At 35.4% G+C, this 20,720-nt stretch overlaps 4 protein-coding genes and 1 long non-coding RNA gene across 6 annotated transcripts; 4 read left to right on the top strand and 1 right to left on the bottom strand.

Moving 5' to 3' along the window:
• The first annotated feature begins 547 nt into the window (after positions 1–547).
• LOC148766755 (uncharacterized) lies at positions 548–3,767 on the top strand. The gene is made up of 3 exons (XM_088825681.1): positions 548–1,681; positions 1,769–2,700; positions 2,833–3,767. The coding sequence occupies exons 1-2, from the start codon at positions 812–814 to the stop codon at positions 2,405–2,407; spliced, it is 1,509 nt and encodes a 502-aa protein (XP_088681807.1). The 5' UTR covers positions 548–811; the 3' UTR covers positions 2,408–2,700; positions 2,833–3,767.
• Positions 3,768–5,177: 1,410 nt separating this feature from the next.
• On the top strand, positions 5,178–6,735 carry LOC105961412 (large ribosomal subunit protein bL35c). The gene is made up of 3 exons (XM_012985640.2): positions 5,178–5,597; positions 5,688–5,804; positions 6,473–6,735. The coding sequence occupies exons 1-3, from the start codon at positions 5,337–5,339 to the stop codon at positions 6,545–6,547; spliced, it is 453 nt and encodes a 150-aa protein (XP_012841094.2). The 5' UTR covers positions 5,178–5,336; the 3' UTR covers positions 6,548–6,735.
• Positions 6,736–6,961: 226 nt separating this feature from the next.
• LOC105961411 (autophagy-related protein 11) lies at positions 6,962–11,188 on the bottom strand. Of its 2 annotated transcripts, none has more exons than XM_012985639.2 (4): positions 9,451–11,188; positions 8,168–8,956; positions 7,860–7,980; positions 6,962–7,474 (listed from the first exon to the last, which is right to left on the bottom strand). In XM_012985639.2, exons 1-4 carry the CDS (start codon positions 10,371–10,373, stop codon positions 7,121–7,123), a joined length of 2,187 nt encoding a protein of 728 aa, XP_012841093.2. In that variant the 5' UTR covers positions 10,374–11,188; the 3' UTR covers positions 6,962–7,120. The 2 variants fall into 2 exon arrangements, with proteins under 2 accessions (XP_012841093.2, XP_012841092.2); XM_012985638.2 differs by having other exon boundaries at positions 7,821–7,980.
• Positions 11,189–12,543: 1,355 nt separating this feature from the next.
• Positions 12,544–16,210, top strand: SCPL29 (serine carboxypeptidase-like 29). Its single transcript, XM_012985641.2, has 10 exons — positions 12,544–12,970; positions 13,592–13,699; positions 13,790–13,885; positions 13,968–14,060; positions 14,155–14,240; positions 14,484–14,747; positions 14,851–14,984; positions 15,462–15,557; positions 15,682–15,787; positions 15,886–16,210. The coding sequence occupies exons 1-10, from the start codon at positions 12,685–12,687 to the stop codon at positions 16,045–16,047; spliced, it is 1,431 nt and encodes a 476-aa protein (XP_012841095.1). The 5' UTR covers positions 12,544–12,684; the 3' UTR covers positions 16,048–16,210.
• A 1,170-nt stretch (positions 16,211–17,380) lies between these two features.
• Positions 17,381–20,624, top strand: LOC148766756 (uncharacterized). Its single transcript, XR_016034379.1, has 2 exons — positions 17,381–17,596; positions 19,838–20,624. It is a non-coding gene; the product is annotated as an uncharacterized LOC148766756 (long non-coding RNA).
• Positions 20,625–20,720: the final 96 nt, after the last annotated feature.

Below are 20,720 nucleotides of genomic sequence, written 5' to 3' on the forward strand. Positions count from 1 at the left end.
TTCTGATTTTTCCATGTTTTTTTTCTCAAAATTTACCCAGACTTGTTGATTTAGGTGTTTTTAATTGTTCTTTCATTTTATCAATTTTGGGCATTTTACCCAGGTTTTATTATTTGCAATTTTTCTCCTTATATTCCCCAATTTGCTTATGTCTGAAACATTTTATTTATTTTTAATTGAAACATTTTATTTATTTTTAATTGAAACATTTTATTTATTTTTAATTGCAGGCATGGAAGATAAGTTGTATTGCATTGTTCTGAATTATTTGGGCTCCAAAGTGAAGCTTAGTGGTGTTGATCCAGATGTGTATAGCTATATTGATTTGGGTTTAGATGTTGTAGAGTCATTCCCTAATATTGAAGTATCAGGGTTAAGATATTCATGTACTATTGATGGTGGTGAGGTGATGGAGATTAAAAATGATCATGATGTGATGGACATGTTTAAAAGAAATACAAAGAATGACTGGTTTGACTTATTTGTGGACACTCCTGTTAGTATGGCTGCTGAGGTGAGTATTGAAGAAATTGTTCAGTTCATAGAGACTGAGATTGCTGATGAAGCTCAACAAGATGAGCCAAATGTGGATGTGCCAGTAGAAGAGAATGATGGTAGCGATGATGCCATTGATGATTCAGATGATGATTTTATAGCACACATTGATGAGGATGATAACAGAAGTGAGCTTGAGTTGAGTGATGCAGAGGAATATGAAGATGATTTTTTGAGTGATTATGAGTCAGATGACCACTGTGAAGCTGCAAACAACTCAGATGAAGAGTTTGACAATGATCCTTTGAATGGATGCATGGAGTTTGGAGATCATGTGTATACTCACAGAGAGGGAGGTCAGATAGTGCTAAAGAAGGGTCAAGTGTTTGACAATGTAGATGCTTTTAGGCTGGTATTGAAGGATTATGTTATTCAAGAAGGATTTGAGTGTGTAAGGAAGAAAAATGAGAGAAAAAGGGTGACTGCTCATTGTTCAGTGACAAAATGTAGCTGGAGAATCCATGCTTCTGTGTTACCAGACAATGTAACATTCCAAATCAAGACTTACACAGACACTCACAACTGTGTAAGGACTTCAGCTGACAAAGAGGTTACTGCCAAATGGATGGCATCAAAACTGATTGATGTACTAAGAAGCAATCCAGACTTGAATTTGAAGGGTATAGAGGATGAGATAAAAAAATATGGGGTGTCTACCTATTATATGCAAATGTACAGAGCAAGGATGTTAGCAATGGAGGAGATTCAAGGTAACCATGCTGAGCTATTTCAGAAATTGCCCACATATGCTCATATGGTACAACAAAGCAATCCTGGAAGTGTTGTCACACTACAGTGTGATATTGCAAATGATGAAAATCCCTCCATCCCTAGGGGTCCAACATTCAAGAGATTCTTTCTAGGATTGGCTGCTGTGAGAGATGGATTTATGGCTGGGTGTTCTCCCTTTTTGGGGTTTGATGGATGCCATTTGAAAGGTCCATATGGTGGTGTGCTACTGTCTGCAATAGGGTTGGATGCAAATAATGGCCTCTACCCAATAGCATTTGCTATTGTGGAAACTGAGTCCAAGGAGAGTTGGGGATTTTTCTTTCACAATCTGTGTATCATGTTTGATGGATTTTCTGATGGAAGACCATGGACTTTCATGACAGACAGACAAAAGGTCAGTTTTATTTCCTATTATTTTTCTTGTGATATTATTTTTCATGTGGTTTTTTTTGATATTAATGAATTCATTGGTTTATTGTAGGGACTGGTGGATGCAATAACAGAGAGAGTCCCTCATGCCATTAACAGAAAATGTGCTAGGCACATTTGTGCAAATTTTAGAAGTTCATTTGCTGGGGTTCCCCTAAAAAAATGGTTTTGGAAAGCTGCTAGGTCATATACTGCTCCAGGTTTTAACTTTGCCATGTACAAAATCAAAGAACATAACATTAGGGCTTATAACTGGCTTTTAAAGATTCCATCTGAGTTATGGTCTAGATATGCATATGATAGGAGATTGAAGAATGATCATGTCACTAATAATATTTCTGAGTCTTTTAATAACTGGATAGCTGAACTTAGGCCTAAGCCTTTCTTTCATTTGTTAGATGGACTTAGAGCAAAGTTGATGAATAGGCTGATAATGAGGAGGGAAAAGGGAATTAGGTGGAAAACTGATCTTCCTAAAAATGTAGTGATAAGGTTGAACAAGGAGAGGTTAGAGGCTAGGAAATGTCGTTTCTTTGTTGCTGGTGACAATGAATTCCAAGTTCAGGAAGATAACCAACTTTTCATTGTTAAGTTATCTAGCAGAACTTGTGAGTGTCAGGTTTGGGATCTGAGTGGAATCCCCTGCAAGCATGCAATTTTGGGGATTCTGTACAGAAGGGAAAAAACATAGAGGATTATGTTCACCCAAGTTTATCCAAACAGCAGTACCTCACCACTTACAGTCACCACATTCATGCCATTACAAGTTCTGAATTGTGGCCAGAAGACACCACTGTTACTCCACAAAATTTGCTGCCTCCAACTTATAGAAGGCCACCTGGCAGGCCAAAGAAAAACAGAAGAAGAGCACCAAATGAGGGGGAAACTGCAAAGAGGTCTTCTGTTGTTAGATGCAAAAGGTGTAATGGCTTGGGGCACAATATCAGAACTTGCAAAGGAGCTCCAAGGTCTTCTGGTGTTGAGGTAAATGTGTAATTAGACTTTTTTTTTTTTTTTTTTTTTGGTTTTATGTTACTGTTTAGTTGATTTGCATTAGCTGATATTGTTTGTATTTTTACTGTTTAGTTGATTTGCATTTAATGATGTTGTTTGTAGGTTGTTGAAGGTGACAGCCAATTCCAAGCATCCAACAATCCTGAAGCTGAAATTCCATTGTCACAAGCTGCTGAGTCAAGTAGAGTTGGCAAGAGAAAAGCATCAAATACTGGCATCAACCACAAAAAAAAAAAAATACACAAGGTATATTTACAAGATCATAGTTATTTTTTGAATATGATGTATATATTTTGAACAGTAGTTTCTCATTATTGTCTTTTAAATATTCAGGGTGATCTACAAGCTGAAGGCCCCACTGTTCAATGTGATGGCCCCACTGTCCAAGTTCAAGCTCCTTCTAAGGCAATTTCAAAAGCATCTTCAAAGGCAACAACTTCAAAACCAGCTTCCAAGCCACCTTCCAAGGCAACAGCTTCCAAGCCACCTTCCAAGGCAACAGCTTCCAAGCCACCACCTTCATCTGGAATTGCTTCCAAGCCACCACCTTCCAAAGCAACAGCTTCCAAGCCACCACCTTCAAAGGCTACAACTTCCAAGCCACCAGCTTCCAAGGCAACAACTTCCAAGGCAACAACTTCTAAGGGAACATCTTCCAAGCCACCACCTTCCAAGGCAGCTAAAACAGCTTCTAAGGCATCTTCACAGCCTGTTTGGAAGCCACCTTCCAAGGCAACAACATCAACTTCCAGGGCAACAGCATCAGCTTCTAAACTTGATGATGAATTTGAAGAGAGAATGAGGCTGAGTAGGATTGCTATTGGCAACCCCATGACCACTAAATATGATCATCTTCTTCCCAAGATGAGTGCAGATAAATTCCTTTCTTTGATGAGGTTTTAATGTTGATTATGCATGTTCGAATGATTAATATAATGAGGCCTGTTTTGTCAAGTACTTGATTAGGCATATTTTTGAAAGCCAAAGAGGCCTGTTTTGTTATTATTTTGGAAGCTTGTAGTTATTTTGTAGGCCAACTGATGTTATTCTGTTTGTGAACAAGTTTGGATTAGAATATTGTGGTCTTTTTTTGTGTAGTTGGGAATCTGTGTTATATTCTGTTTATGAACCAGTTTGTAAGTCAGTTTGCTTTTGAATATTGTGGGTATTTTGTGTACTCGGGAATCTGTGTTTATATTCTGTTAGTGAACAAGTTTGTAAGTCAATTGAATTAGAATATTGTGGTTTTTTTGTGTAGTTGAGAATCTGCATTTATTGAAAATACAAGTTTTTTTGATTATTACACTAGTGAAATATAAGCACAAATGTTTGGCATAACATATAAAATGCAAATATTGCTAGGTTTAAAACAATTAGGCCATGAATTACTCCATTTGCAGGTTCTTCAATTTTGACTGCAGATTCTTTTTTTGCACTAGTTGCTTCACTTTCATCATGAAAGTCCTTCGAAATGTTGTATGAGCAGTTTTGCTGACCGTCAAACGGGTCACACCAGTGAGAGAAACCGTGCTCGGAACAACAATAAAACAACCTCCCCGGATTTAAACTTGTTTCCGAGATCATGATAGTAGTCTTTTTTCCACAATTCGACCGCTTGCATTTCTGCTTCTTGTAACGAACTCCACTGATTTGAGAACTATTACTTGAGGATGCCATATAATTACAAAAACGAAATGACTTTGATTAAGTTGAGTGAACAAAAAAATTGAACATATGGTGACACTTATATAAGGGGTGGGGGGAAAACGGCTGTTTTTTTATTTTTGTTCAGACATTACAATTACCCCCCTCTGGAATGTTTTCGATTTCAATTAACCCCTCATGGTACAACGGCTATATAAAACGGTCAGAATTTTTATTTTTTTTATATTAAAATTTGAATTTTTTTTTATAATTATAAAATTAAACATATTACAATTAGCCCCCTCTGGGGTATATTAGTCTTACAAAAATAACTACCTACTGGGACACGTGTGCAGGGGCATATTTGGAATTTGAAAACGAATATTCCATGGAATCTTGTAGATTCCGTTAGTAAGGGGGCCGTAAGGGGGTAACTGTTAGACGGAGCAATACCTCAGGGGGGTTATTGTAATTCCTAAAACGACAGGGGTTTGTGAGTTATTTGATGATACCTCAGGGGGGTGGGTGTAATTTACCCAAAGATTTATAGTTGAAGGGGTGGTTGTAATTACCAAAACATGAGGGACTTTTTTGTAATTTGACCTAACCTCAAGGATAACTGTAATTACCCAAAAAAAAAATTAAAAAAAAAATGAATATTTTTATTTGAAACCATAAAGAGAGGTCCAGAAATTTAAGGCCCAAGTCCAAAACAAATCGATTTGGTAATAAGAGCAGTTTTCATTTATATAAATCATTAAAAAAAGAGAAAAAGGTAAAAAAATGAATTTCATTTTTAACTCATGGAGTTTCACAGTGAGCAGTAAAACTGTAAATTCTATTCCCAATTACCAAACCGAGTTTTGAGGTTTCAAATCGTCTGTGCAAACTAGCCACATCCATTTATCCACAAATTCTGAAAAAAATAGAAATAAAAATCCAATCTTTGGAAAACGGCGAGCATGGCGGCAACATCAACAATGGCGACCACTGTTTTCTCTCTCGGATTCAGAGCTCATTCTCCACACCAAGCAGTCCGATCAGCGACGGTTCCATTCGTCGCTAAAAGCACACACTCACTCAACCTAAGTTCGTCGCACACAATTCGCGGCCTCCGCCCCCTCGTTCTCCCCCAAACGGCAGCAGTTTCCACCTCCGGCCACAGAACTCCGTCGCCGATGACGGTGGTGTGCGCCAAGGGCTACAAAATGAAGACTCACAAGGCAAGCCAAATTCCCCACACGTGTTGGTTTTTTCAAATTCACGTGTTGATAATCTCAATTTTGTTTTTGTTTTGAAATTGAATTTTGTAGGCTTCCGCTAAGCGATTTAGGGTTACGGGGAGCGGGAAGATAATGAGAAGAAGAGCAGGGAAGCAGCATTTGCTCAGGAAGAAGAACACCAAGAGGAGAGTCAGACTCTCTAAAATGGTTTGTTTATTTCATTTTTCTTAATTTTTTTTTACCTCAATTTGATTATAGTTTGATTATAATGTGTGTTAATTTTAGATAATCTCGTAGGCCTCGTTTGGGGATATCGATTGGATTGATAAGATTGATTGAATTGGATAAGATTACATTGTCCATTTCCAATATGTCATTATCTTAGGTTTGATATTTATGATTATACAGTCCTTGTATCGGTTAATATCCGTCGTGGGATTGTGTAATACTCGATACCGTTCATATGCTTGATTAAATTTTGGGCTCGTTTTTTCAATCACGGGCTTCAAACTGTTTGATGCATCTTTATTATATTGCCTATCAAGTCCGATTCCTTATCCCCAAACGTGGCCTTACATGAGTGATCAGAAACTAAAGACGGGAAATATGCTTTGAACTGGCTATAATATCGTAGGATATACATATATATATATATATTGGTTCGTACTTAGGAATTTGTTATGAAGTTTAAAATATTCGTAACGAATTGAAGTTGAGGATCGAGAGCATGGCAAAATTAGAGAGAACTATTAAGTAGTAACACAGTTAGTTATCGAAGTTATATATGAAGGAATATTAGTCCTTTTGCCGTCTCTTAATTACTTGCTGCAAATTCCCTTATGCGTTTCTAAGTCGATCGTTTTTGTTATTTACAGTTGCAAGTGGATCGCAGTGACTACAACAACGTGATCGGTGCATTGCCATATTTGAAAGTAAACCGGTCGAACTAGTGCTGCTCGATTTTTGCTATGCTGTAATATGTACTAGAGCTGATTGTTTTATTACAAGGCTGTTCTCACTTTTGTTACCGGGAATTCAAATTAGAGCCCCTCAACTTCAGTTATTTTTTTTTTCCGATCTGTATTATGTGTAATTTTGGATCATTTTATGTTCGAATGTATCATTTCTTAATTTCTTACGAGCACTATAATTTTCAGCTGTTTCGTTAATCGTTTAAGGTTTCGATACACATCAACTAAAAAATGATAATTATAACGGATTACTGAATTTAAAAGAAACGTGCAAAGTTAAAATACGACTTCCCCAATACGACACCGTCTTCCACCTTGTTAGAGCCCTAATTAGTCCGATTGAAACCAATTAGGGCCCTAATTGTAACAAATTTACACGAAATGAAATCGGTATGTACAACGATACATGATTTATTTGATTGTCGACTATACAGTATGTAACACAGTTATACACGTACACCAACTTTTAGTACTAGTATACAGTATCGTATATTTACATTTTTTTTTTTTATTTTTTCTTCCATCACATCTATCTGCCATTGGCAACAAAGATCAAGAACGAGGTGAATAATCAACATTAGTATCAGGTAAAATGGCTGTAGTCACCACAAAGTATTCACACCCAATAGGTAGACCGTACGGATTTGGAGTTGACTCTTGACTCGAAGTCAACCGGCCGGTTCCAGTTTCAGACAGGGGTGACTCAACTGTTCTTCGTTCGATATGGACAACCTGTCCTATGATATAGCTCGGACGATTATCGGACAATAACGAAATGGAATCAGGCGAGAGATAGTAATAAGGGCAGTCGCGATTAATGGCCTGGTATTGGCCGGAGGCATTGAGGAGAAACGCAGCGATCTCGTCGACTTGTAACTGGTTGAAAGAAATCCTTTCCTTGTTTGCCTGTAAGAAACATATAATAATTTGTTTTGGTCAAGTGATATTTCAATCAATCGATCATGGAATTGAACGGATCAGATCAGAATTAGAATTTTCTGCTAATTCCAGAGTCGAATATTTAATTTGCGGATTCAGAATCGACGAAAAACTTTTTCAGATCAAGAATCGGGATCCATTATGCAATCTCTGTTTCAGTCCAATTTTTAAAAAATGGAAATCGGAAATTTCAAAATCAGAATACAAAAACTATTCCAAAATCAGAAATTTTCTGATCCGAATCGGCATATTCCATTCCAATTTCCACCACTTGTAATAATGTAAGATGACATTTAAGCATGTATACAGCTACCTGGTTTTCGAGTTGATTCTTAGTGCAAAGAGTATTTACCAAGTCTCTATTCTCTTCTAAATCCTCACACTGCCTCGACAAAGCACCAACTTTGTCTGCAATTATCTCAATACATTCACGCAACTTAAAAGTACTGTCCTCGTTACTTTCCTCGCCGGCACTGCAAAAAAAAAAAAAAAAAGTACAGAAACAATTCCATCAAACAATAATTCTAATTAACATCGTAACCAATTGCCACGCATCCAATCGAAACCAAACCTCATAATTTTTCACAGATATGTCCCATTTAGTCTATATTCCAACGTGACAAAAAAAAATCAATAAAATTCAAACGAGATAGCGCTCACCGAACTAAAGACTGAGCCAAAACACGTAAAGAGTCAGCAAAATCAGCTGATGTGGCACAACTTCTCAGTCTATCAAGTAGATTCCTATTGATCTCCGATTCCCTTTCAAACTTCGAAACCTCGTTAATTAATGCTTCGATCTTGGTTTCTGCATCGTTTTGCAAAATAGTCGTATCAGTTACAGCCAGTGTCGTGCTGCCACCTGGCAATGGTGCCACATTGACATAACAAGGGTTTATGGAATCGTACAATCCCATGGAAGCTAAAATATCCGGAGGTATAAAAGTACTGTGTACTTTGACAAATTCGTCACGTCTCCTAATTTCGAAATCCCGCTCTCTTGCAAGTTTTTCAGACAACTTTTCAGCATTTTCCATATACATCTTCGTTGCCGTTTTTCTTCTCTCTACTTCTGCGAGGCATGCCATGTAAGCAGGGCCCACACCGTGCAGTACTTTTAATTGGTGAAATTGTTCGTTTTGATGCTTTAGAGCTTCACTGAAAACGGAAAACTTGTAGCGCAAGTCTTTGATGATGTATTGCATGCGTGCGATCTTTTGCATGTAATTGTGCACGTATAGATTCGACTCGTTTTTTTTGTCCGTGCACAAATCGAGCAGAGTGGAAATTGCGTTGTCACACGCACGCATTTTGGGAAGGTAATCTTTTTCGTGGGTGTTGTATGTGGGACCCAATGCAGAAAAGGCATTGTGGGGGAGGATCGGTGAAGGCGACACCTGGCGGGAAATATAATCTTCTAGAAGCTTCTTTACGGTATTTACATCTTCACTGCAATAAAACCACGTGTTAGTTTTTCACTAGATAATCTCAGATATCAAATGACGTGTTAAAAAAAAGACTAAAAATCATGCTTCAAAACAACGCTCGCTCACAGTTAGCGCCGCTTCCAACTTTTGCTCACATTTAAGTGGTATATGTAATAAAATACCACGTCACGAAAATTCCCGAAAAATCCAAAATTATAAGTTTGATATTGTTATCCGGGTAAGTTTACGCCGCCATAGATTTTGACATCCATCATAAAGAGCTCTTATATAAAACACTGTCAACAAAACGCCAATCAAGAATAGTTGTGACCGTTATCAATAAACCCACGTGACTGACGGCACAAACAGAATCTTTTAACAGTTATTAACGAACTGCAATTAGGTTACGAAAAAAGTGCAAACTTTGCGCAAATTCGCATGCCGATATTTATTGCTGCACTAAAATAGATGAGAGCAAATTTAATACAGAGAGTTTTGCAGACGAAAGAAGTAGACCTCAAAGCCTGCATGATGCTCTTCTGCTCGTCCATAAATCGCCGGTGTTCTTTTACGGACAACTCCACATCTTTGATAAAATTCGAAGTTTTGCAAGAAAATAAATCTTGTACTTGGCCATTTAAATCTCCAAACTCCGTTTTTAGTTCCAAAACTTTCTTCTCAAACCGCCCGTGCGAGCTGCTGCATTCCTCCCATACTTTCTGCAAATTCTCCTCGTCAACAAAATCCAGTAAGCACTTCCGATTAGCATTCTGCAACAATGGCATAATCTTTATCGATCTCAACTTCTCTTTCTCCCTCCCAAAATCCACCAGAAATTTCCTGTGACTACAATCCTGCTGCGAATAGCATTTCATAAACTCCGTATAATTCTGACAAACCATCTTATAGAAATGGTCTAAATTACCCTTAGCAACATCCAACGCCCTTTCTTGCGCTTCTTGCTCCTGCAAAAGCCTCTCGCATATCTCGAACATTGCCAATGTACGTCTGTAAATAGCACTGCCCGATTGAAGATGGTTTCTGAATTGTGTCTCGTACGAAGGTAAGGCATTCAATGCTGGATCAGAGGTATCGTCTAAATTAGGGTGGGGACCACGAGATGAGGATGGGGGTGATAACGGGGGATTAATGGGAATAACGTTGATCTTGAATTTTTCTGGTGTGGGGGGTGGTGAGTTGATCCGCATTCTTGATTTGTTGAACAAGAATACTTCTTCTTCTCCGGACGGGAGTTTGTAAGCAGAGAGAGGGGAATGAGATTCCAATTTCACGCCGAAGCAGAAAAGAAGCTGATCTTTGAATGGAATCCCGGAAATCGATTCTAGAAGCTTCTGCACAGATTCGACCGGAGTGTGTTCATCACAGTTGATTCTATATGAGTGCCCATTTTCAACAATACGAACTACAAGCTTCCCCATTTGCACCAAAACCACAAAACGAGGAAACGGGCAAAACGAACAGAAACCCTAGGAAGATTCTCTATCAGCAAAACCTTTACACCACAAAATGGAACTCAAAATTGAACCTCAATTCCACCATAAAAACCTTCATACAAACCCTAGATCACTTCAGAAATCTATGAATTAGCCCTAATTGAACCGAACACACAGAATTCTTCAACCAGATAAAAAAAGTTCAATCGGTCACTAAAAAGGAGAAAAAAACACAGAATTCAAGGCAATCCCCACCAAATATGCAATCAGCAAACCCAACTTTATTCACAAGTATAATGCATCACTGAAATCAACCCAACCGCGAAAAGCGCCAAAGTAGACCACATAAGAACAAAATTGGGTAAATGAAATTGTTGAAAATGGTTGCCCCCCAAAATAAACAAAAAAAAAAAAATCTCTCGCGGCGAGTAATACGCTTGCGTTTGTATGAAGGCGAGTACACGCGCTGACGCGCACGTACCTGTATGTATATATTTTTCTGTGCTGTAACAATGGCGGCTGTTGAATGTACAATGGAGGGTTGATTTTTTTTTTTTTTATTGTCATTTTATTATTGCGAAACCCTACGCCTCGCTCACTATAATTTTTGGTTGATTTGGTAGTAGTGTTTGACATGTTCAGATAGAGGGAAGCTTTTACTAGGAAGCAACGCAACAGCGAAAAACACGGAGCAATGAAAGTAGCAGACGCTACTGTTTGTTTACTGTGTGTTGTGTGTGTGTGCGTGCGCTTTCAAATCTTTTTCTTCCAATGAAAAGAAACACGGAATTTGGGAAGACAGTGGGAAAGGGGATTATTATTATTATTATTATTATTATTATTACTAATATTATTATTATTATTTGTTATCCATCTTTTGTATTATACCATTTAAAAATCAGAAGTGGTAATTCGAAAGTAACTTTGAATATATAAAAAAAAAAAAAAAAAAAAAACACGAAAAATTACTAATTTAAATCCATAGTAAGAACTTTTATAATATTTTAAATGATTTAAAAAAAAAATTATAACATGTTTATTACTTTGAGCCGGCTTGTGAGCTCGGTGAACCGGTCCGATTAAAAGCTTGAACTCGAGCTCGAACTCGCCTCGTTAACACCCTAATCAATAATATAGCAAAGGATAAATTACACTCATACTTCTGAGATATGCTGAAATAACTTAATAACTTTAAGGTCCCTGTGATATCGATAATTACACTCACCCCCTGAAACATAATTAGAAACTAATAGGGGATAATGCATTAGATACGTTATTCCGATAAATTTCTAACGAACTATTAGTTTCAGGAAGTAGTAGAGACAACATAGCACTATGGATGATTTAAGAAATGTTGGGGGAGCCATGTCACCAACTAGCTCTATGTTGTCTCCACCACTTACTAAAAGTAATAGTCAGTTAGAACTTTATTGGAACGACGTATCTAGTGCATTATCCCATTAGAGTTTTTAACTACATTTCAGGGGTGAGTGTAATTATCGATACAACAGGGACCTTAAAATTATTTCAGCATACCTCAGGGGTATGGATGTAATTTACCCTATAGCAAAAGAAACACAGATATGGCTATTTTCAAAAAGTAATGGGCTACAGTCAGTTGGGTCTTCTGACCAAAAAGCCCAATAGTTGTAACGGGCTATAATAGGAAGAAGACAAATACTTTAGCTAACAAACTTACTAAATGTGTCGTCGAGAGTGGGGCCCACCATTCGGTTTCAACATATTTGGATTGTGGCCTAGGTTTGCAGATTATTCATTAATGACAATAACACCCCTAAATTTTATTTACACTTTTATATAAATTTTGGAATTATTAATTGTTTCATTTTCTTAAAACAAAACAAATTGCTTTATTTCTTAAATGATCAATTTCATTTTATTAAATTAAGTTTATATAATCATTTTCGAAGTGAGTTTGCATTACGAGATTTGTATGAATAGTGTAATTTCGATATCACTAATAAATTTTACTATTATATAGTGTAGTATATATTCTCATTATAAATTTTTTTTTTTATATATTTAAATTTTTTTATTATTATTATTATTTTCTTATCTTTTAAATAAATTCGAATTTAGAAGTAAACAACTAAAATCTATTTTAAGACGAGCCATCTTGCTTGTCTCATTTCCCAAGAAACATGGGCACGCTTTATTACAAAGTTAAAACTAACCATAAACAAATATCTTTTACTCCACTTTCTCTCCTCCACTTTCGTAAGGGTGGTCACAAATCTCTCCTCCTTCTCAATCGGATCCTGAAAACCCTAGAAAGATGTCAACTTTCAATTGGGTTTTCAATTTGGTCCTCGTAATTTTGATTTCCGAGCTCCATTTGATCAGCTGCGGCGCGGGTTTATCGTCGTCGAAGAACTCGTCTTACGAGCAGCAGCAGCTCGACAGGGTTTCGAAGCTTCCAGGACAGAGCTTCAATGTCAGCTTCGCACACTATTCTGGGTACGCTACTGTTAATAAAGAATCTGGTAGAGCTCTCTTTTATTGGTTCTTTGAGGCTGAGGTGGACCCTTCTTCCAAACCCATCGTTCTCTGGCTCAATGGAGGTACTCTCTCTCTCTCTCTCTCTCTCTCTCTCTCTCTCTCTCTCTCTCTCTCTCTCTCTGTGTGTGTGTGTGTGATTTATTGATGTTTCTTTCCTATTCTGTATTTTTCTTGATTATGGTTAGATTTTAGTAAGTAGCTAAACTTATTAGGCCTCGTTTGAGAATATTGATGGGATTGATAAGATTGATTGGAATAGATATTTCTTGTAATAATGATGGGATTAATGTGTGATCATGTAATATGCAATTATCTTATGTTTCGGATTTATGAATGAATATATAATTCTTGTAGTATTGAGGTTGGACTCAGTATCATTCATATGCTAACTGATTAAATTCCGTATCCGTTTTTAAGTAAAACCCCAAATATTTGATAAATCTTGATTATTTTGTCTATCGAGTCCTATCCTTATTCCCAAACGAGGCCTTAGTGGCTGTCCGTTTCAAAATCGGGTACTTGTTGAAAATGCGTGTCCAATTTGGGTTTTTTATTTGTTGTCTTGTTAAATTCTAATTCATAAGATGTGTTTTTACTTTTTACAAACTGTGATCAATTCGATTGAGCATCTTCATTTGTTTGCCGATTTTCTTTTTTTTTTTAACTTTGTTTGTAATATGCAGGGCCCGGGTGTTCATCTGTTGCATTCGGACTTGCTGAGGAAATCGGACCATTCCATATCGAGAAAGACGGAAAGTCCATTTATTTGAACCCGTATTCTTGGAATAAAGGTAAAAAAAAAAACACATGTGCTTTTATTCGCTTACTCCGATATACGAACGTTATTTCGAGAATGATAGAAGAATATTCCCTTTCTGCAGCTGCAAATATTCTGTTTTTGGACTCTCCGGCAGGAGTTGGTTTTTCGTATTCAAACACTTCGTCTGACCTATTCACCAATGGTGATAAACGAACTGGTAATTCTTTTTCCTATCTAATAACCCTTTTTTTTTCTTGATGATTTAATATTTATATTGAATTTAATTTACATGATTGCAGCCGCCGAAAACCTAGAATTTTTGCTGCAATGGTTCAAACGGTTTCCGCAGTACAAAGGAAACGACTTCTACATTACAGGAGAAAGCTATGCTGGTTCGTCGTTCGTAAAATGGAATTTCTTTTCTCTTCCAAATTATTATTATTATTATTTTATTTTACATAATTCAGTTCGTCAACAATTTTGCAGGGCATTACGTACCTCAACTAAGCCAAGCGATCATGAAACACAATCACAAAAACGGAGAAGAAATTATCAACCTCAAGGGTCTCATGGTAAATATATAACCCTTTCTTCCGCTCGATAAATTAAGAAACAATAATTATTACAGTAGAACCTAGATAAATTAATAACCTCGCTTAAATAATAGTTTTTTCTGATCCCGACTCGGTAAAAACCTACTAAATTATTATTTCGCTAAATTAATAAAATTTTGCTAGTCCTGACTGTATTAATTTATAGAGGTTTAACTGTATATGTTTTTGTTTTGTGCAATAACCGGAAAAATCACGTCTTAGGTTGGAAACGCGTTAATCGATGATTTTCACGACCACTTAGGAGTGTTCCAATTCATGTGGTCAGTTGGTATGATTTCCGATCAGACATTCAAGAAATTGAATATATTATGCGATTTCCAATCGTTCATACACGCAAACGAGCAGTGTGACAATGCTCTGGATCTTGCGTATGAAGAAGTCGGCGACATTGATATGTACAGCATCTTCACTCCTGCGTGCACAGCTAATTCCACTAGTCTAAGTCGTCTTTCGAGGAAAAAGAGTGTGAGTCTTTATTATTTATTTTTTTCGGATTAAAATATATTTTTCGGAAATTCTTATTTGGAATATTAAATAGGGTATATTTTTATATTTTGAAAATTTGTAGAAGGTTGGTCTTTTGAGACGAGCATACGATCCATGCACAGAGGAGCATTCGACTGTTTACTTCAATCTTCCGGAAGTTCAAAAGGCCCTTCATGTTCATACGAGAAACTCCTCGTTGAAATGGGAAACTTGCAGGTACAACTTTTATATGTTAAATTGAAGGGTAAATTACAACCACCCATGAGGTATGATCAAATTACGAAAAGCTCCCTCCTATTTGGGTGATTACAAGTGGAATCTTCTACATATGGAATATTATCACTTTTATACCCGTTTTATCCCTTTCGAGCTCCACATTTTGAAGTATGTGTTTTTTGGCTTGTATATATCACAGAGATTGTGGTGCATCAGAAATTGCATTTTTATACAAAACGAGTACAAATTAGATCACATTCCACGGAATCTAGTTGATTATGTTGAATTTGACACCATAAGGGTGAAGGTATAAGAAGATTCATAGTTGAGAAGTAGATGTAATTATCCAAACATGAGGGTTTTTTTTTGTAATTTGATCATTCCTCAGGGTTGGTTATAATTTACCCTAAATTGAATTATTTTATTTATTTATAAATATTGAATACTTTTATATACAAATTTACATTCTAAATGCAGTAACACAGTGAATGAGAATTGGCAAGATTCTCCTAAGTCAGTATTGAATGTCTACCGTGAGCTTATACACTCGGGACTTCGTGTCTGGATCTTCAGGTTTTTATTTTTCCCATCTCGATTTTTTATTTATTTAATATCAAATCATTTAAATTAATACTTGATTTTTTATTTATTTTTTTTTTTTTATTTTTTTTTTTTTTTATTTTTTTTTTTTCGACAGTGGCGATACAGATGCTGTAATTCCAGTAACATCCACACGGTACAACATAGATGCTCTCAAACTTCCGACAGTTAGTCCGTGGCGGGCTTGGTACGATGATGGCCAGGTCAGCATTTCTTCTTACGACTCTCCTACGTATATGTAAAATCACCATTTCGCGTCTTTGTGCTTATAATAATTTTTTTCGTGTACGAAAAAATAAAGGTCGGAGGATGGACGCAAGAATATAAAGGGTTGACTTTTGTGACGGTGAGAGGAGCAGGTCATGAAGTTCCATTGCATAGACCGAAGCAAGCTTTGACCCTGGTCAAGTCGTTTTTATCGGGAATTTCAATGCCTAAACTCGAGCTAGTTAGTGATTCTTAGTTTTTCGTCCGAAGATTTGCTGGTTTATTAGGGCCAACGTTGATCTTCAATTCTCGATCACACGGTTTAAAGTTGTCGTACTTATGTTTTCACAATAACTGATTTGAATTCTCAGTTCTACATTTGCAGAAGATGGCAATAAAAAAATAATATTTATGGACTATATTCGCATTGATTCGAGTTTGTTCGTTAAAAACTCGTTTGAGATTTGTTTGTTGACTGTCAAGAATCAATCTTTTGGTTCTTTTAAAGCTCAAACGCAAATTTAAAAAGTTCTATAAAAATATTACAAGGAGATATCGAACTGCAGTTGGTTGTGGTGGCTGTAAGATCTTCTAGAACTTTCCACCGGACGAAGTTCGACCCGCCAAAAAAGAGAATATACCTCTCTGAGATCAGATTTCTGTACAATTCTCAAACTCATAATACCATCATGTAATAAACTTACTTCCTCTATTATCTCAGCCAACGATTTCACCTCTACAATCTCCGATTTCTCAATAATCCGATTCACTAGTCGAAGATTTCTTACAGTGGCTATTTCGTAATAACGCTTTGCTCTCCAACTCTTTTCCGTCTTTTTCCGGTGACGATTCACTACAATCATCAAAGCTTTGACTAGATTCCGAGACTACAAAAATGTCATGTACGTCTCTTTCACTAATTTCCATTCTTATTTTTGGTGTGAAATTTAGTGAAATCTTCTAGATTATGTGGAATATTCTCCAGTTCGTACCCGATTTACCCCGTTCGACCTCCACATTTTGAAACAAGAGATGGTTATAAAATGTGTCTCTTGGCTTGTAAATATCATATGTGTGGTGCATCAGAAACTGCATTTTTGCACAAAACGAGTACAAACTAGAGAACATTCCACGGAATCTAGAAGATTATGTTAAATTTGACACTATAAGTGTGGACGTGAAAAAAGATTCATAGTTGATGGGTTAATTTTGTAATTACTCAAACATTATGAGGGTTTTCGTAATTTGACCTTACCTCATGAGTCTGGCCGCAATTTACCTAATATGAAAAGACTAGAAAATATTTAATTCGTCATCATCTATATCTTATATATAAAAGGAAGATATTTTGACCTATAACCCTAGATGTAACCCTAGGGGCAGTATTGTCATTTTCTTTTTAACAATATTTTTTTTTGCATTTCTTCGGTAGTTTTTTCTCCTTTTTTGGGTAGTTTTCTTTTTTAGTTTTTTAAGCACGGAAGTTTTTTTTTCCTTCCACTATCTATTATGTCCATTTTTGTTGGAAGTTTTTTTATGATTTTTTGGCCGGTTTTTAGAATACATTATAACATTTAAAAAAAAACCAAAAAGTAAATAAATAAAGAAAATGGAAAAAAACTTCCCACGACACAAACTGTTTAAATTTCTCAATTTCCCACGATATATTAAAACTGCTTACCTTGCAAGGCAAAAAACTCTCTGATTTAAACGCACGAATCCAACACAACTTCTTTTCGCAATCTTTCAGACTTTTAAGAAATTCTCCTGGGCATGATGCTATGGTGCCGTTTCAGAAATTAGAGGTACCTAAATATATTTTTTGGATTCTTCTACAATAAATTATGTGTGCTTTTTTTTTTTTTTTTTTTTATTAATTTTAGTAGACTATGGATCAGCAATACAGCTTGATTGTTTTAAGATTTCTCATTTCATTTTTGTACCAAGACCGATTCGTCTATTTTTTATTTATTTATCTTGCAGTTATAGACCTATTTCTCTTATTTTGAGTTTAGGTATATTTGCAATCTCTAATCTAATTATATTTTTGAAGTAACCAACTTGAATATTTTCCTTATACTTAATAACAGACGCAACAAATAATTATTTGGGGCAAATCTCAGTTTATTTTTGAATTTTATTTCCGTATGCCAATTTCATGAATAGTTTTTGTTCATATGTAGAATATTATTGTTTATTATATTTTTCCACTTCTTCTTCTTTGTCGTGTTCTGCAAAATGTTTGAGGAGAAGGCACGTAACTTATGTTAATTTTCTCTTATAATTTACATTGTTTGTCACAAGTTTGAGTATGTTGAAGAGGTATGCATTTTGAAATTCATTTTTCACAAAAATTAATTTTGTTTTGATTGGATGTTTGAGAGTAAAGTATGCATGCATATGTCTTTTCTTTTTTACTTGGTTATTATACTTGATTCTATTTGCCCTTTAATTTAGCCAATTCACTACTTTTTTTAGGAGAAATACGATCACTTAAATTAGGCACCCGTGGCCAATTCACTACTTATGTTTGTTAAATTAACACTCAAACTCATAATTATGTTAGTCTACATTTTAATGTTATCTCGAATTTGGAAGAATTTTAGTTGTTATTATTATTTTGTCTGTTCTTAGTATTGACGCTATCAAATTCTGTAATTTAATAACAAGCGAATACAGAACACTTCTTGAATTTTCTTCGACTGTTGCATAAAGTCCTAAACATATACAACCATTTATCTCAAAAGTGGGTTGGAAAGAAAAAATAGTGAAGATTGTTTTATAATTAAAACATGTAATTGTACTAATAGATTTCAGTAAAGAACTAACTAAGTATTAGGTGGAAAATGTATTTTTTTTTTATTTTTAATTTTGGCTTCTAGACTGGAAATAGCACTCATGTAATACAAGTTTTTATAATATTTTTTTTCGAATGGATTTTTAAGTATATTTTGCAAAAGTTTAAGTGGAATGTAATTTATTATTGTCCTTAAAACTCATACATACAAAATTATCAATCCAAGTGGTAAGCTTAGAATGGTACTGAAGATCACTTTCAATTATTAATTACTTGGATTGGGTTGATTTATACAAATTAATACTCTGACTAACATTTTTAGGTGTGTTTATGACATCGACTGTAAAACCCTTTTTTTTTGTCGAGTGGAATTTTGTTGTCAAATGTGTAGGAGTTGATGCAATTATTGAAAATTAAATTTCACATCAAAGTATTTTAATATTGCGTTCTTTTGAAGATATTTTGACCCATAACCCTAAACCTAAACCTAAGGGCAATTTTGTCAATTACTATTTAGGTAGTTTTTATTTTTTTTTGTTTTATCAGATTTTTAGTTAGGCAGTTTTATTTACATTTTTTTTCCTTTTTATTGAAATGTTTTTGGGTGGTTTTTCTAAATTTCAAGATTAATAGGCACAAAACAAAAATTTCCCACAATAACGTAACCCACCACTCTCAAATTAACTTCCCACAATAACATAACCCACCACTCTCAAATTAACTTCCCACTAATAAATCACCCACTATCATCCCAACTCGGTCATTCCTCATTCTTCCTACTTTTTTGCTCTCATTTTTTCCCCAATTCATTAATAGTTTTCTTACCATCTTCTGCATTATTTTATTCGACTTAATTCCCCCCCCCCCCCCCCCCCCCCCCAAAAAAAAAGACTATCTCCCATAGACAGTTTTGCTTCAAGACTTTGCATGGAGTTTTGATCACTTTGATCTCGACTTTCCTGATTTTCGTCATGGCGTTATATATACATCAAGATTAGGGGGTGTTTGCTATTCGTAGTGGATAAATTCATTTTTCTTCTTCTTCATATTGTGATGAAGTTTACAATCAGCAATGGCCAATGTGTTTAAACTAAACTTGAAAATGAGTGAGCCATTTCAGTTATATATCTCATTCGTGTTAATGTCGAGAAAATGTTTATCCATATATATATTTTCCAAATAATTTTAAATTCCATAGCAATTATTTTTATACAGAATTTATCTTCAATGTTTGCTGTTATTTTTTCAGCAATACCGTCCGAAGTTCTAGCAAAAAACTTTAATATACGAGGAGAATGTATTTTAATCACTCAAGTTATATATTTGTAAGTTAATTATCATTATTTAAGTTATCAATCGTATGAATACATGTTTCGTTAATAGTAGATCCAAGTTTTTTTTAAGATTAAGTTTCACGTTGAATGTCGACCATTAACTATATGACATGGGTTATTTTGATTATACGTGTTTGATGCCATAATTTATCGAACACCTTTAGTATCGGTGTTGATGTTCAACCGCAGGTGATGGGCTATGGAAGCCTTGATCTTCGAAGAAATTTAATTTCAGGTAAAGTGATTTTCTCTCTCTCATTTATCATATTCCAATCTTCAATTATTATGTTAGAATTTTGTTGAAGGACCATTGTTTTCAAAATTAAAATAAGGTGTGAAAGTGAATGTATAGATTGTATTTCTTAGAGTTGGCTCTCCTATGAAGTATGTTTGAAGAGATGATTACCAGGATGATTGAGGAGAATTGCTCTTCTCCTGGTCTCGCGGGCAGGTTTGATTGAAGCATGCCCTGACATAAGTGCTTCCTCAAGTGCCCACTAGGCACCACATTGTTATGCTTAACCATATATAGTTTACGACAGTGCATAAAGAGTGAAACCACTACAACAAAATTCTATTTGCTTGGTTTAATGTAATCTTTTGTTTGGTGTAGTTGGTTGTGATACTTTTATTTTCATGGTTCGGAATATCACATAACATTTTCGTCGTATTAGCCAGAAGAAACTGAAGTTGAGAATCCCACTACGGTATGAATCTTCTTTTGTGATAAATCTAATTTATGCCCATTATTTTGCTATAGTTCTTCTTAGAACGTGAATATTGTTTGGCGAAATACCA

This window comes from Erythranthe guttata, chromosome 11 (assembly GCF_056151865.1).
Source record: "Erythranthe guttata isolate IM_541 chromosome 11, IM_541, whole genome shotgun sequence".
Lineage (NCBI taxonomy): Eukaryota > Viridiplantae > Streptophyta > Magnoliopsida > Lamiales > Phrymaceae > Erythranthe > Erythranthe guttata.